This window comes from Mytilus galloprovincialis, chromosome 10 (genome assembly GCF_965363235.1).
Source record: "Mytilus galloprovincialis chromosome 10, xbMytGall1.hap1.1, whole genome shotgun sequence".
NCBI lineage: Eukaryota > Metazoa > Mollusca > Bivalvia > Mytilida > Mytilidae > Mytilus > Mytilus galloprovincialis.
Window position 1 is genome coordinate 13,498,165 of NC_134847.1, and position 18,671 is coordinate 13,516,835.

Below are 18,671 nucleotides of genomic sequence, written 5' to 3' on the forward strand. Positions count from 1 at the left end.
TATCATACTATTTTTGAATAACTCATTCCCATGTTTACTGAAGCGACAGTTTTCAAAATTGATTATTGTGTCGGTTATATGTCGCACTTTATGTCCGATTCTCTTCCAAAAACCAGAGACTTTATATTTCGCTTGTCTTTGAAATGGTTTCGGCATTCCGGATGAAAGTACATCCATAACAGTGCTTCGGATGTATGAATTTATATACAGCGTTATTTTTGTTTACTATAGCATTAGGTCAATACCGCTGCTATCATCGGGAAATACCACTCCAGCAGCGATATTGACCCAGAGCTGATCAGTAGTCAGTACTTTCGACGTTTCGTTTACAATTTATAACATCATTCGTAAGTTTTGGGTCTATGTGATAGATATTAAATTACGACATAGCCAGATCCATTGTTGTATATTAATTTGTGCTCACAAGACCACCTAATTCTTGAATTATTACAAAAGGAGTGGACATTGTGCATCTTTCTACCTTTAGGGGAGTGGCGAATTCTTTTAAACTTGTAAATCCGAATGGGGATATCCTTGGAATTTACGATTATGATATACTATCATTGCAATCCCTTTTCGAATGTTTAGTTTGTATGAAAGCGCACCGTTCGCGTTGAACCTTTTAACTTCGTATCAACGTTAGACATGTAAGTTAGAATGATTAGTTGCTCACTTGTTTTTTTTTTCTCGCAAACTCTCACTGTCAATCTTGAACAAAACTATCAAACTATGTCACTGCCATTTTGGCCTCAATGTTTTTGAAAGTTTTAGTCCGTAGTATCAATACATTAGATACAGTGATTACTAGAAGTTAAATGAAGACTCCCACTGATTGTTAAATTATGATTTACGTAATCTCGCATATAGTGTACGCATATTTATAAAGGACGTGGCTGCGTATCTTTACATGCAAGTTTTGTATTCTTTCATAAGACTTCCGTTTAGCATAATTGGAAAAACAATTCTGTCGGTTACACGACGGTAACTAGACAAATACATGAAATTCGGAAATATTACTCAGTTTGCAATGTATGATCTGCTGAAGAATACCCCGAGTCAGAGATTAAATCATGCAAAAAAATAATAATTCAAAAGGGAGCTGCCTGTTTATCAATTATGGCCAACATTTATGGAAGAAATCAATTCAGGAATACTGGAGGAACTGCACGATTTGAGAAAAATTGTCCAACGGTAACTCTGATTCCGAACGACAAACATGAAAGTAAGGACAATAACAAGGAATTATCCCTTATGCGTCAATATGTTAATTTTTAAGGTAAATTTTCGGTAGATTTGGCCCACTATTCCCTATTCTGTTAAACTCTACCACTGTGACCTATGCATGTTAAATGTCTCGTTCTTCAGATTTTGTTATCAGTTTTGTAATTTGTAATAATGGGTGTGTTGTTTTCTATTGAGTTCATGAGACAGTATGTGTCAGTACTAGTGACATACCAGATAATCACTTTTATCTAATGGAACCCCATCCAACCCCCTTTTTCTATGAAAAACAAAACTAGTTATATCATGAAATTTCGTTTAATAGTTTACTGTACAATATTCATGATCACATATCGGGATCTAAATTTTCATTCCAAGAACTGTTTTATCTTTTTTATTTTCTTGTCAAAATTTGACAAATATCCGCAAACTTGTGATAAAATTCTTAAGTCACAGTCCTTAAACCAAAATGAATATAATGTTGAAATCAGTAACACTAATCTGAGGAATAAAGTATTAGTAGATAATAGAGTATTAGCTATCAGGTTACAATCCTTTGTTGTCATTTTCCCCGAGTTTGCTATCTATCAAAATTTCGTTACTGTTTATGCCTTTATACTTCGATAATAGACAAAAGTAATCAGCAGAATAACCAAGAACACAGCGGAGAAACTAACACCAACAACAATACCCATCGCCATATCATAAAGTCTCTCTGCCTTTATATCAGGATGACCATAGTAATTCACTGAAATACAAATACATGGTTTATTAATTGATTTTATTTTACAAGGTCTTATAAATGCCAGCAATTGATCAAAGATGTATTCTAAAATTAATATGGGAAACACTTGTATGATTACGAATCAGAACAATTCTTACTTTTATTTTGAAAAAGTTTCTTAAATCAATAGTATTGCAACAACGAACTGATACCGGTCCAACTAACGGACTCGAAAAAACATTTCTCTGTGTATAAAATGGAAAAGAGCGTTTGCATAAATTTCGATGTTTCCTTTTAACTTTGAAACAAGTACATGTATATAGATGATAAGTATTAACACCTGATAATATGAAGAAAGAAAAAAAAACAATTACCTAATGTATCGTTTGCACATGCTATGTATTCTATCAACACAGATAACACCAATACAATATATCTTAGCTGCGTGGAAAACTCCATGCTTGCTTCTTCGTCTGCCTGAAATATCAAATTCAAACATTTTATGTTCATTTAAATATAAAGTTGGTGACATTTAAAAAATACATTGCATTTATGATTCATTATGATCCTTTATTTTGATTGGCTAACAGTAATCTCGCGTCCTTCTGAAATTAACATTCATTACACAATGAAATGTAACATTCATGATGACACGATGTTTCACAATAAAGTGTACGGTATTAAACTAACGAAAAACTGGAAGCATTCAAATTTTAAATAAAATAGCAACAGATCTAGACTGTAGATCTATAATCATAATGATGCAAGCATGTGTTATGTATATGTTCCAGACCATATGAGTATTTGGACCGTACGTGCACGGACCGAACCGTATACGTATACTCGTACGGTCCGACCATACGCGTACGGTCCAGGTTAACATCCATGTTTATTAATTAGGGATCATATGTGTTAAATTTAAACAAACATTTATCACAATCTTTAGTTTTAGTTATACAAATTTGTATTATTACAATTAGATGTGTAAAGTGAATAAGCGAGCAAATGAAATTTAACATTTACTCAAGCCTAGTTTATCACATTTCATATTAGTCTAGTCTTATCTACATGTATTTCATATCCTATTTATTTAGTTTTTTTGCTTTTTCGGTGGTAGGTGTTTGTTTTTTTGTTAACCATGCACTACTATGTTTTCGTCATTATCGAATTATGTAAATTGATATTTTTGTAAGGACAGGAGGGGACGATACAAATTATGTCAATAGTTACTTCTGCACAAAGAAATATGTACTAAATAAATAATCTTTATTGCAAAATTACACGCATAAAGGTCAAGCAATACAAACAAACAACTATAGTACACATTTTAAATACAATGCAACACAATGTATTATTGTATGAGTCTTGTATAGCAATATAATATTTCCCACAGAAAGTAACCAAAAGTGAGCTTGCAATGAATTCGACAAAATTTTAGTTTAAACCAATTTTAACTTTCAAACACTGTTTAGAGTATATGGTAGGTACTAGAAGGTGACCGTGTATTACTATATTAAACTGTTTCGGTGGTTCGTGATTGTAAATAGTACTAAGCAAGTGTGCACATGCTGAAATATCTCGCCTTCTTTACTAATCATTGATATTGTGTTGATAGTTCTTAATAAAAAGCTATATTACAACTGTTACATAAACTTAACATTAACCAAGAAAACTAAACATTGACCAATGAACCATGAAATTGAGGTCAAGGTCAGATGAACCATGCCTGGCAGGCATGTACTGCTAACAATTTTTCCATTTTCCACAAAGTATGAAGCATCCAGGTCTTCCATCTTCTAAAATATAAAGCTTTTAAGAAGTTACCTAACGCCGCCGCCGCCGAATCACTATCCATATGTCGAGCTTTCTGCGACAAAAGTCGCAGGCTCGACACGAACATGTTCGCTTATAAGAGTGTGGGGAGCCTCAGTTTAACAAAAACTTGAAAATTGGCATTTGCTGCTTCTTCGTTAAGCACACAGCTTTCCCGATTAGGAGCCGACTCATTCGGCAATCCTCGGTAGAATCCGCTAGATGAGGATACGGAATCGGCCGAGTTGAGACGAATGGGAGCCGACTGGCCAGTTCGGAGTCAGGACGTTTTCTTCCTATGTTTATGCAAATGGATCAGAAATGTTATTTTTTTATGTTTTGATTCAGATGTGAGGACATGTGACGTGTGCAGTAATTGTATAAATAAGAATATGCAGTGGCGGATCCAGGGGGGGGGGGGGTTCCGGGGGTGCGCACCCCCCCTTTATTTTTGCCGATCAATGCATTTGTATCGGGACATATGTTTTGCACCCCCCCCTTTGCCCTGGGTGCCCTGGGTTAGCACCCCCCTTTTCGAAAATTCCTGCATCCGCCCCTGAATATGTCAATACACAGGCACAGACGCATAAGACGTTCTGTTAATAGTAATATTTATATATTATATGGAAACTATTCTTCCCATTGCCAATGTTTTACTATTGAGTATTGACAGAAAGTTTAGTGCCTGTGGTCCAAAGTAAACGGATGCCCCACACGCACTATTCATTGTATATGTTTAGTTGACTGTGAAATTGTGTTCAAATCTCTAATTTGGCAATAAAATTAGAAAGATGATATCATAAGGAACATCATGTGTATCGTCTAAGTTGTTTGACTGCAACTAAATCTACCTTGATCAAAATGACAAAAACTTTAGCGGACAGACGGACGTACGTACAAACGAACGAACGCACAGTTTCCCAGACCTAAAAACAAAATTTTCCTATGTGGGGCATAAAAATCTGAATAATCAATCCATATGATATGATGAACTTTATCGAAACTCTATTTGAAGAATCTTGTATGTGTATTTCATTTTGCAAATGGCGTGAATGACGGGATTGGAAAAATTAATGAATGGAGGCGAAAAAGAAGATAACGGTTGGTGCAGTCGTCAGGACGTTGAGACCGTATGTTTGGTGTGCCCCAGACTATACATAAATACAATCAGTATACAGTTGTTGATGAACAGTTCTAATCGTACATACACTATCCTGATTTATCTGATAAAAGTTTTAACCTGGGTTGGAGCTCGTCTGTTTACGTTAATATGACGTCACAGTAAAGTTATTTAAGGTTTGTGTTGATTGTTCACCACTGAAACCAAAGAAAATTTAACCAATACCCAAAGTCAATTCAAGTACGCACTTTATTTTGAAACAGATGTATATTTTGAGTTACACAAAATATACACCACACTAAAAAAAGCATTCTCTGGATCTTCAATTGAAAAAAAAAATATCAGCTAATTTAAGAAATAATTCATGGAAGCTTAAACTCAATAATGAGTCAGTACTTGTGCGTTACGTAGGTGCTGGTAATGTCTATTTACAATAAAAGATAAAAGATGAAAAATAAAAAAAATCGGTGCATGCTGTATAAAAACAAGATGTGTTAAAGTGACACGAATGGCCCCGTCTCAAAGTGTTGAAAAATGTGCAATTTCAATAACACATGTGGACCGCACAAACATAATGGTAATTTTACATATAAAAAATCAGCTCAAAATCTGGAGGCGTATAGAAAAAAGTCTTTATAACTGACTTTCAACAATTTTCAAAATTATAAACCCTTCATTTTAGAAAAAAAATAAGTGGAGCAGAATGAAAATTAAACTTGATCTGTAACTCATCATGGTTAGCTCACATACCAAAATTCACTGAGCCCAATATCTGAAAGCATTTAGAAAAAAAGTCCGTATTTAACTGTGATTTTCAAAAAATTATCAAAGTCAAAAGCCCTAAATTACAGCAAAAATTATCGGAGCGAAACGAAACTTAACTTGATCTGTAACTCATCATGAGTAACTCACATATAAAAATTCAGCCCAATATCTGAAAGCGTTTAGAAAAAAAGTCCTTAAAACAGTGATTTTCAACAATTTGTCAAAGTCCATAGCCCGTAATTTTCGGCAAAAATTAGCGGAGCGGAACAAAACTTAAACTTGATCTGTAACTCGTCATGGTTAGCACACATACCAAAAATCAGCCCAATATCTGAAGGGGTTTAGAAAAAAAGTCCTTATAATGGTATGTTGCGGAATGACGGAATGACGGAATTTCGGAATGACGGACAAGGGTAAACTATATGGCACCGACAACTTCGTCAACAAGTATATGCATGACTTTTTTTTACATGTACATCTCTATTGTGCCTGTTATTCTCTATTAGTTATATTTAAGCAATACTTTAGTCTTATTCTCTATTCTTTATTTGTTTGACTTTTTTTCTACTTTTTTAGCCCTTTAGTCTGCATGCCACTCATTTTGCCCATTATTGTCAGTCTGTTCCGTAATATATCATACATTTATTAATCTGAATCTGACAATACCAAGATGCTTGTTTTCTTGATTGACAACATATTTGTTACGTTCGGAGGACGTGTTTTTCAACAGACTGTCGGCATTCCAATGGGAACCAATTATGTCTCTCTTCTTGCCGACTTGTTTATTTATTATTATGAGGCTGACTTCATACAGGAACTTCTTAGGACGAAAGATAAGAAGTTAGCATTATCCTTTAACTTTACTTTCCGCTATATAGATGATGTTCTCTCACTAAATAATTCAAAATTTGGTGACTATGTTGAACGCATCTATCCAATCGAACTAGAGATAAAGGATACAACAGATACAGTTCAGTCTGCCTCGTATATTGACTTACATCTAGAAATTGACAATGAGGGTCGGTTGAAAACAAAACTTAACGACAAAAGAGATGATTTCAGCTTTCCAATTGTGAACTTTCCATTTCTATGTTACAACATCCCAGCAGCACCTGCATACGGGGTATATATATCTTCCAATTGATACGTTATTCTCGTGCTTGTATTTCCTATCATGATTTTCTTGATAGAGAGTTGCTGCTCACAAGGAAGCTATTAAACCAAGAGTCAAAATGATGAAGTTGAAATCATCCCTTCGTTAATTTTACGGACGCCATCACGAGTTGGTTGACATTTATGGAATAACCGTTTCACAGATGATATCGGATATGTTTCTGCACGTCGTAACTACAATCCCCTTCCCTTTCATGAATGTGACCTACCGAGTTAGAGTATTTACCGGATTTGTTATAACATGAGCAACACGGCGAGTGCCACATGTGGAGCAGGATCTGCTTACCCTTTCGGAGCACCTGAGATCACCCCAAGTTTTTGGTTGGGGTTCGTGTTGCTTATTCTTTAGTTTTATATGTTTTTTCATGTGTACTATTGTTTGTATGTTTGACTTTTTCATTTTTAGCCATGGCGTTGTCAGTTTATTTTCGATTTATGAGTTTAACTGTCCCTCTGGTATCTTTCGTCCCTCTTTTATTAACAATTGCTCAAAGTAATTAGCCATCAAAGTGATTAAGTAATTGAAAATGAATAAGTACAAGCATAAAATCTTGTATATCAACCAGTGGATAAAAAAGGGATCGTAGGGTTTTCTAGACCCCTCCCCTTTTGCGGAAAATTTCGGTGATAATTTAGGGAGTCAATGAAGCATGACTGGAGCTGGCCCCTGCTAATGGAGTCAGTGGCCCCCCTCGTGAAAATTTCAGAATCCGCCACTGTGTTTTGATGCAAAATACTATTTATTGATATCAGTGTGTTAATTTTCATTTTAATGTCTCTACTACCCTTTTATAGCTGACTGTGCGGTATGGGCTTTGCTCATTGTTAAAGGCCGTACGGTGACCTATAGTTGTTCATTTTATTTCAGTAATTTTTGAAAGGTAGCTCAGTGAAAGTGTTTATGAGTGATTGTCTGAAAACTGGAAAATCCCACCTTTTTTAGCATAAAAATCATAACACGGAAACATTAAATCTGAAATTTATAAAAATTGAAAGGGAGCATACGTCAATAGATATAAACAATTCAACAAAATCTCATTCAAGTTGATGGAAGCATTTTAGAGTTATTGTCCAAAAACGGGAAAATCCCCCTTTTTTAAGGATAAAGCTTCATAACATGGAAACGGGAACTTACGTCAATAGAAGGGAAATCAGCAACCTTAAACTGATTTCTTGTATCAAAGATCCGAGCAGGATTCAATGCTATATAGCAAGGCGATATCCTTCTTCATTCTTTTCGTGAATATTGACCATTAGTTTTTTGGGATCTCCCTTTCCAGGAACCAATGGTTTGTATAGTAAAACTATACAAATCCTTGCTGGAACCACTAGTGTAATTGGTTTGAGATATCATCTTTGAAGCTTTTAATTATTGATAATCCCTGAAATCATATTAGGGAATTTGTAGAATAATAATAAAAATTATCAGTGATTATATAAAATCACTGGTCATTTTCAGGGAATCTATATAATCACTAATGATTTTAGTGATTCTACATAATCCCTGAAAAATCAGGGACTCTAAAATCAGGGATTCTACATAATCCCTGATTATACAAATTCACTGTAACATATATAAGGTGTAGTCGATGTCATTCTGACATGGATCATCTGATCTTAATTCCATGACATCTTTAGTGTGGCGTACATTTTGGCTTAACTAGTCGTTTGTTGATGTGTTACATATTTGTTTTTCGTTTATTTTTTGTACATAAATTAGGCCGTTAATTTTCTCCTTTGAATAGTTTTACATTTGTCATTTCGGGGCCTTTTACAGGTGACTATGCGGTATGATATTTGCTCATTGTTGAAGGCCATACGGTGACCTATAGTTGTTAGTTTCTGTGTCTTTTGGTCTATTGTGGAGAGTTGTCTCATTGGTAATCATACATTTTCTTTTTAATATAGTATACATATTTGTTTAGGGGCCAAGTAAAGCCTGCCCATTCTCAATTTTTCCAATCTTTGCAGTTTTCTTGATTACTCCTAGACCGATTTCTCAGATAGAATGACTAACTTTTCCATCGATCTGGAATCATTTGGCAGTTGACGTGATTTTATTTTCACAGGTCAGTGATCAACTTTTTAGATTTTACCATTAGGTCTCTTTCTCTGCTACTATAAATAAAAAGTCAACTACTCTTTTATAATGACAAAATAAATGCACCACATTCATTAATTTCTTTTTGAGTTAAAATTTCCATTGCATGCAACTTTTTAAAAAAATATTGAAATGAGTCACAATTTTTACACATTTAATCAAAGTCTGTGAAAATGAGATTTTTTTTTTATTTCAATTTTAGACATCTCAAAAACCCTTGATATTTTCTAAATCAAATTATTGCAAAATAAACTAATTTCACACTCCATTTACCACTGCAGTGAACATTCTCTGTAAACTGCGTTGATTAAAATGCTATATAAGAATAAGATAAGATGTGGTGCTTTGTGTTATTAAGTATATACTTGGTTTATAGGAAGCTGTTCATGTTGACTTGACATTATTTTCATGGTTTATTGTCAGCAGTTAATGATTAGATTTTTCCAGTACCATGAGTAATTAAACACATTTAAATGGTAGTCAGTTCTGTGGGCTCTGATCTGCAGTAAATAGCGTGTGGCATACAATTTGTATCTTTACTATAAGATAGGGGGTTGTCAATGGATACAGTTATTGACCTTGACATTTGACCTAGGAAGTTGTACATATACTATGACACACCTACTGGTGTTGTTTAATATACATTTCAAGTATAAACTTTGAAATCATAACAGGTATTCAATAGTGGACACAATCTTTACCATAGGATATGAGATTGTCAACTGAAACCAGTTTTTGACCTCGACCTTTGACCTAGGAAGTTGTATACATTGACACACCCTCTGGTATTGGTTAATATACATGTCAAGTAGAAAGTATGAAATTATAACGGTTCTCTATATAAAATGTGGACACATTTGGTACGGACAAACAGACTGATCACTATATCGAAACCAACCACCAGGTGGGGACCCTAACTAGTATACTATATGGGCTTATTGAAAGATTTTAAGATATACTTAACTGTTGGACAGGTTTCACCTGACCTTGACCTTGAGCTCATTTTTATTATTGAATGGTCATTGGTAAACAAACTTTAATGTTAGGTCTGTTTCTAAAATATCAATAGTTAATTTAGGTGGATATAATCATTGTTAGTTGTAGATGATTGCCTGACAATTAGTTCTTTTACTTCTATCAATATTAAGTTATTGAAAATCCTTTTTGAGCAAGCTCACACACCTACAGCCCCACATTGTCACTAGGCAAACTGAATCTAAAAAAAAAAAACTCCTCAAAAGTCAACCGATAAAATTTGAACTTAAATTGAATTTAGTGGTAATAAGCATTAAATATACATTTGATTAAATTTAGTTGAGACAGACTTAAGTTAGAGAACTGAAACAAACAAAAAATCAGCAATTTTCCAGGTAAAGGGGCATAACCCTAGAATGGTAATCAAAGTGCTTGTAAGCACTGAATGGTAAATATTGCTTAAATTTATCAGTGGAAAGTAAAATTCAATATTGCATTGTATCAAGCATTGTGAATTTTGGTTGAAGTTGATTCAACTACCATTCTGGTCAAAGAAAGGTAACTCCAATTTTTAAAGAAGATTTTTAAAATGACATAATTTCTATTTTTAGAACAGCAATTTTTCCTTTTGTAAAAGTGCATCACATCAATCTTGAACTGTAAAAGTGATGCCACCAAAATTCAAACTTGACCTATGTTTTGTGGTAAAAAGCATTGTGTAAAAGTTTTTTAATATTTGGTTGAGGCAAACTAAAGTTAGAGAACGGAAACCAATTTTGAGACTACAGACAGACAGACAAGGGTAAAACTTAATGCCCCTTCTGCTACGACAGGGGCATAATAATTGATTCATAATTTCCTGTTGATTTGCACTATTATTTACCAAGTTTCATGTAATTCTGTTGTGCGGTTTCAGAGGAGTTGCGATAACAACATGACTGAAGGACATCATACACATCATACCTTACCTATATTTATTGTGCTAGTTTACAGTGTGAAGTTTAAAATAAAGATGATCAAATTCACATGCCAATGTAGGTGAACTCCAGATTATACCTTTTCTCAAGTATTAAATAAATGGTTTCAAACATGCCAAAAGTTAGTATAACTTTCTCCTATTGTCAGCATGCAGGTTTTACATAATAAAAGAAGAATGTGATGAACGCTCCCCCTCGGGCTTCAAACAAACCAAAATGGGACAGGCAGACAGACAGATAGATGGTCAAGGGTAACACTTAATGTCCTGGGGTTGAAGTCATGAAACTTTGCTTAGTGCTTGGAGCACAAAAATCATGTGATTGGTTGATTTTGGAGTCTGAGTACAAATAAATGACTCGAAAGATTTCTGACTTCAAGGCCTGGTCTCCTACAGCATTTGTACAGCAAGGGCATAAAAATACAACAAGACTTTTTTTTAAGTAATTCTTTTCATCAATTTTAATATAATATTTATATTACATATACAGTTTGATGGACCTCTCTATGATTGGGACATACTATATCTACACTCATTTAAAAACCTTGGAATTGCATATACCAAAGTGGGACCTGCTCCCGTATGTTAAAACATTAACAAATTAAAAACTGGCCCTATGTACATCATAAATTCCAAATTAGGAATGTCAACATAAAATTATTAAAAATTATATCATCTATTCAAATGCAGGGCAAGTGTTAATCCAAGTTGGCATAAGGAAAGGATTATCATCCATCAAAGGAACGATTGCATTGCAAACTTGAATTCAGAGAATATACTATTGAAATTCTTTTTACTTCATTAAAATTGAAAATTTCAAATCTGATCAATTTATTTTCAAACATTTTAATTTTTACAATCAACATTATTTTTTTACATTGAAGTATTTTTAATAAAAAAAAGTGCATGGTTTTTATTTAACAAGTAAATTTTCACAATATTTGTTAATACACATGTTTCAATAAGTCATACACAAATAATTTTAAGATAGAGGATGTGTGTTTTTTTTTTTTTTAAAGATTAGATAGATGAAAATCTTCCCCTTAAATTTAAATTGGTATTAACATTTACATTTTTATTCATTTCAACAACTAATCAACTCATTCTTTGAAATAGAAAAATTTAACAAAATCGACAATTATTTGTTTAATATGAAATTTGATTATCTTTAAAAGCAGTTTCATAATTTGCATATATTTTTGTATACAAACATATTCTCTGAGGTACCTTTTTGTTATATTTTTTACCTGAATATATTTTCCAGCAAAGATAATAATTTAACAAAACATTTTGTCTCCTGTTCAAAAAAGGATAATCTTTTTTTTTTTTTTTTTATCAATTATGAATAATCCTAAGAAAAATATTTTCCAATTCTAATCCCTTTAACAAAATTACAGAGGAACAAATTGATTATCTCCCTTTAACACAATGGACCAAAGGGAGATAATTGTCTTAATTCATGTAAGTGAGGGAGCCCCTGTCTAATACATTTCAGTAAAATATTTATTTACAAAAAAAGAAAGAATGGTTTATATAAATCCAAGAAAATGAGACAGAATTTGAAGACTTTTAAAAACAAAGAGAGAAAAGTAAACATCTAGAAAAAGGTTGCCCACTTTTGAAGCAGTGGTGAGGTCTTGTGCATCATGTGAATATCAATGCTTTAACAGAATATAACATTTACTATAATGCTTGGCATATGGCATTCAGAACACAATGAACACCTTTTGTCATTATAAAAATACATAAAAATATGATTGGGTTGAAGAAATGTACAACTTAGTGTTGTGTAATACCCTGCCTGGTCAATAATATATATACAACAGACCACATAAAGAAATTTAAATCAAATTACTTAATTCATCGTGCATTTGTTCACACATTCTAGTTATGAACAACTGATATATGAAGATATGCTGTAGTGTCATTTGTAAGAGAACATTTTAAAATGGACATAAAGCGTTAGCTTCAAAGCAAAATTCAAGGTTTGAGGTAAATCAGTTATGTATTTTTTGTAGAAGTCAGTTTCATGATTGGTTTTAAAGCTTTAATGTGGTTTAGAATGAAAATAATCTGTGTTATTCAGAGGCTTAGAATATATTTATAAACATGGCCATCACAAGCGTACAAATGATTTCAAAAGATTATGTTTCTTATCATAAGTCACCTTTTTAAAAGCCTTTTCTCGCAAGTTAAAATCAAATTTTGTATCAAAGAAGATACCAAGGAACAATCAAATATCAAAAGATGAATACATGGTGAAAACACTCTAACCAAGAAATAAGACATAAAAAATAAAACAAAACTCTACACAAAAAACTAAAGATTTGAAATTTTATCTAAACATTTTTTTTCCAAATTCTTTGAATAATGACTATACATGGCAATATCAAAAACACATATGAAATAAATGGAGAATGTGTTTATCGGACTAAAATGATGCCCCAGCTTGCATGTAATGTTATAACAGGACTTTATTCAAGAAAAAATAAAAGTGATGCCAGCAAAGTTTTGACTTGATCTGAGTTTTGTGGTAATAAGCATTATATGTAAGTTCAATAACATTTAGTTGAAGCAAATTAAAGTTAGAGAAATAAAAAATTTTATTTGGTAACTAAGGACAGAGAAGGATTTCACTACATTCCCCCTCCACCACAACTGGGGTATAAAGAGACCAATCCAGATAATTTTCAGTTTTTCCTTTGTATTTTAGATGTGTGAAGTCCATTTAGTATTTGTGTGATAAAACCAGAATTTCCTAATGACATCCTTTCTTTATGTGGTCTGATATTTTGTGTTTTCTACATGTATATTCTCAATCATAAATATATACAATTAATTCTCTTCATAGCACTATAAAATATCAAATATAAACACAATTTCACAATGTGATGCAGCGCGCAACTCAATATGTGTTCAGATTTTCCACTCTAGTATACACATTAAACAACATGACCATAACATAATCTTTACTAATCCCTTAATACCTCAAGGTAGTATTTTACCATTAAAACAATGTTCTAAATGTGCAGTAGAAATAACATTTAATAAAATGCTACTGTGATTTTTTCAGGACAATATTAGTTTATTGAAATATGTTTTTTTCTGAAATAGCCATTTTGGTACCAATACCAATGTCTGCATTTTAATATGCATTGATTTTATTTCAAGGGGATTGATTTCTTTTCTACAATAATTATTGATGTTCTGGTTAGTAATGGGGTGGGTGTCTGCTATTTTGATTCTTATGGACAAACATTGCAGCAAATTTGGTTCAAGCATTAATGCACTGGTGTATTTATACTGTAAACTAAAGTAGAACTTTTGACAGAATTAACACAACTTTTATCTCAATCTCAGCTTCCATGTTCTCTCCACATGTTTTTTTTTTTATTCTCTCTCTCCTTTTCTGCTTGTTTAATTACCAAATAAATAATTGTTTTTAATGGTTGTATCATTTTTTCTGTTAATATTTGACAGCAAAAACAATTAAGAAATGTTGTGAAATCACAATTCACCGGTTCTCCTAAAGGAATGATTTTATATCCAGACTAGTATCATATAAGAATGAGTGTTGCTATAGAAACGGTTAACATCTGAGATATAATACTGATTATATCTAAAATATTTTCACTGGCAAACATACACAGGCAAGACATTCCAATATCTCAATGTTTTCATTTGCTTCTCATTTCACAAAAATCTTACAATTAGAATTTTGTAATTTACACTAAAATACTTAGTAATAAACAGTATTTTCATTGTGTGAAAAGAGTCACGGATCTTTAATACCTTTATAAAACTAATCACAGTTTTTGTTATTGTTTTGTTTTATAATTGTCTACAATTTCAAAAAAGCCTGAGATTACACAAAAATTTTATGAATATAAGTTATCCCATCATTTCATTTTTATCCCACTGAAAAAATATTCACAAATATCAATATAATCGAAAAACAAGAAAGCACATACAATAACCAATTGCCAAGAAGTATTTTTTTTTTTTTGGTTCCAAAATTTCTAATATGTGTCATCAAGATATTTTGAGCACACTTAAATACATTTAGCCATAGATTTAGAGTAGACAATACCAGTTACGAAGTATTTAAATGCATTCAGGCTTAAATGTTTAAATGAAGAGTAACTGCTTCTATTTAAAGTCTTATTTCTTGACTACAATATTTAATTAAATATCTAATTCGAATGCAAATAATTTTTTTACAAATTCTAAGAATCACAAAAGCCAGTATTAAATCAATTAGTTTTTTTAAGTTATTTTCCTTTTGATCAAAGGGGGATAATTTGTTTCTGAAAATAATTATCTCCCTTTGATATCATAGGATTATATTTTTTCGTTCAAGACCTTGTTCTTTCCATCAACCAGAGTAATGACCTAGAAATTCATTATTTTAACCTTTGAACTTGAACATAATTTCCTTTTTAAATATTGTCTGTTGTGAATTAAATTATTATGCACATACAAAAATATATAAGTTGTTCCTGCAAAAAATCATAGGGATACGATGCCTGCATTTTGTAATACATTGATGAATTGTCTGTTTACATAAATTGATTTAAATGGGGTATAAACACTTTCACACCAGTGTCCATTCTAGTTCATATTTCACACTAACTTTCTCAACAAAAAAATGGTCCAATAAATAAGAAATTATCATCCACACATCAAAATCAACAAAATTAACACAATTTCAACAAAACTGTTAACTTCTATATAATGTTTATAACTAAATTAAAAAGCTGTCAATTGAGAAAAATGTAAAATATCACTTTCTGAGCAATATTGAAACCCAATGAAGTTAAACCTAATATTAGTTTTATTTCCTTAGATTTCAATTGCTGCAAATCACAATATACCATACAGGCATGAATTTATATCAAATATGGTTTTTAAGAATTTCCCTAGATTTTGAAAAAAATATATAAGAAAATACACTATAGCAATATTCATCTCTTTTTCTGAGTCAAATGTCTGATATGAAAAAAAAGAAACATTTAACCGTCAGCATCTCTTTAAACAGTTAAATGTGAATCTTTTCTTTAAGTTTTGTTTTTAAAAATAAAGTACAAACCAAACAGATATATTGTTTATTAGTTATAAAGTTATCACAGTTGCCAACACATCCTAATCCACCAGAGGATCAAATCCCGTACAAACAAACAAACAAACAACAGTGAAACCAAAATATTCTCACTCAAGGCTAGAAACATTTATTTCTTAGCTTTACAGCTGATTTCTTAATGCTTGCAAAGTAAAACTTTGTTTGGCTTGCTTGTTTTGTTTGTATAATTGTTAATACAAGCTTTGTAAATAAGATTGACATCTTTAAACAGTATATATAGGCATTGTTTAACCTGAATATATTATATTTGAATTTAATTGGGTGTTATCCTATGGATTGTCGATATAAAAACCAAGCAAGCAAGCTAACCAAAGTTTTGTTCTACATGCATTAGGAAAATAGCTGTAATTATTTTCATGGCATAATATATTATAACTAAAACATTCTCCTTTTTAACCTAATTCAATATTTACTGACAGGTCTGTCATTAAATCAAAAAGGAAGAAACTATTGTTTGAACTCTAGTAAAAAGGAACATATATCACTATTTTGAAATTGCATGAAAACTGTCAACAACCGAAGCATGTTCATCATTACTGTAAACACAACACATTTGAATGTCATGACCTATCATTATAATTCTACAAGTTGGCAACTATGATATACATTTTGATAACAACATTTGAGAAAAATCACATTTTTGTCCACTTAGTAAACATTGAGCTAACACTTTTGATTTTAGCTGTATATGTCATACATGTATTCATCAGTAAAAAAAACTATTCTACAGACTAGCAGCTTTAAAAGATAGAAGTTTAAAGAACATCTCGCAATAGAGATTTCTTACAGAAAAATATAATTAAAACATTTTTTTTCTCTTATTTGAAATCCACTTTTTTTATTTTCCCTACCCTAAACCATGCATATGATATAGAAAAAATAAATCTGATTTTTATTGAAAAGAATGATCCCTCAACACAGAATTTAAGTAAATATGAAGTGTAGTTTCCTCAATAAAATTTTCACCTCTGCAATTTTTTTTTCTTTTTCGTTCTCTTTAAAATGAACCGTTAAACATCTTTAGAACATACCATCTTGCGAGACACATGGTTCACAGATGGTTTATTTATATAAAAAAAAAATCATTACAGATAATCGTGAAAAAAGGTTGGACTAACAACAAAATATACTCTAGTTTTAAATCAGTAATTTACTAGAATTATAAAATTATTGCTGTACAATTAATGTTTCTAGTATTAACAACGACTTTTCACAGTACATGATTGTCCTAGCAGGGGCAAATGACTTCCAATTAAGTACTGAATAACTATTTTTTTAATTTTCCCAGGACTTTTTGATATTAAAATGTTAATGACAGGCCAATTACACATTTCATTTTATTTTATTTATATAAGAAAGTAAAATTACCCCTGCAAAAAGGATCAAGTACTTATAACAAGATTGTGCTGCAAATTAAGTCATGTGACCTCATTTGAATCTAAACAACAGTAAAACTGGAATAACAGTAACCTAATTTGCAGCTTAAAACAACAAAATATTCCACTACACAGAGAGAAAACAAATCTCTCAATGGTGCATTCAACTTGCATATAAAAAATGACGTGAACTATTTAAAATTTCTCCATGCAGAGTGACAACAACCAATCATTAGTACTCAGTAGTCAAAATAAATATATAAAATTGATAGTAATGATGGGCTGGCGTCATGGCAGGTCCCAGGGTTATCGCATCACAGTTTCTCACCATCGTTAGCAAGTTTTATTTTGGCGATGGACGTTTTCAGCACCACCTTTTAATGATGTAAAATACTGCAGGTTGCTGTCAGTTTTAAGGCTTAAGTTAATCACAGACAACGATTACACCAGAACGTATCCTCATACAGGTCCGTTCGCAACAGGATTAATTACACTATCAGTCTTTTCTTCTTTGGTATCAGAACTGAAATTGCAAAAAAACAAATTAAACCAATCATGAATTTAAACCCAGAAAGTAATATTGTCTTTGACAAGTATTATAAGTTATCATCTACATTCAAAATTTATTTTTTTATTCAAAAAATCACAATCATAACAATATTTATACAAGGATCAATAAACCCTTTAAATTTTTTAAAGTTGATCAGCAAAAACAGTTTATTTGATTTCAGGACAACCCTTGATACCAAAATGCCATTACTGATTGTTTTAATAGATTTTGAGACGGACCTTACTTAAGTGAAGGCCCTCTCATGCATCACAAGACTGTTGGTAGACAGACAGCTCACGTTTTAATGTGTGCCATATCTACAAACTTCAAGAGACTGTTAGGTAGACTCACCAATCCATATTTTAGTATGTGCCTTACCTACAATCTTCAAGACAGTTTGGTGGACTGTTGAGAAAGACTATATTTTAGTGTGTGTCGTAATGTTCCAGAAATTTTGGTGAACTTGACAGAATTTTTTATAGTGTGTGCCTTACCTACAATCTTCAAGGTAGTTTGGTAGACTAACAGACCACAGTTTAGTGTATACCTTACCTACAATCTTCAAGGCAGTTTGGTAGACTAACAGACCACAGTTTAGTGTATGCCTTACCTACAATCTTCAAGTTTAGTTTAAACATATTTATCTATAGTGGATTGGGAAACAAGTTTTGCTTATATTAAACTTATATTAATCCCTTTCCACTTTGCGGGTGCAAGTGCTGCCTTGTAGCGGCATTA

The 18,671-nt window shown here is 32.0% G+C and overlaps 1 protein-coding gene across 5 annotated transcripts in view; it reads right to left on the reverse strand.

Moving 5' to 3' along the window:
• Positions 1–17,122: 17,122 nt before the first annotated feature.
• LOC143049884 (serine/threonine-protein phosphatase 6 regulatory subunit 3-like) overlaps positions 17,123–18,671 on the reverse strand; it is a 51,326-nt gene continuing 49,777 nt past the window's right edge. For all 5 annotated transcript variants that reach the window (XM_076223649.1, XM_076223648.1, XM_076223645.1 and 2 more), the window contains one exon: positions 17,123–17,906. In XM_076223649.1, the coding sequence (XP_076079764.1) occupies positions 17,843–17,906 (64 nt within the window). In that variant the 3' untranslated portion in view covers positions 17,123–17,842. The remainder of the gene's footprint in view (positions 17,907–18,671) is intronic.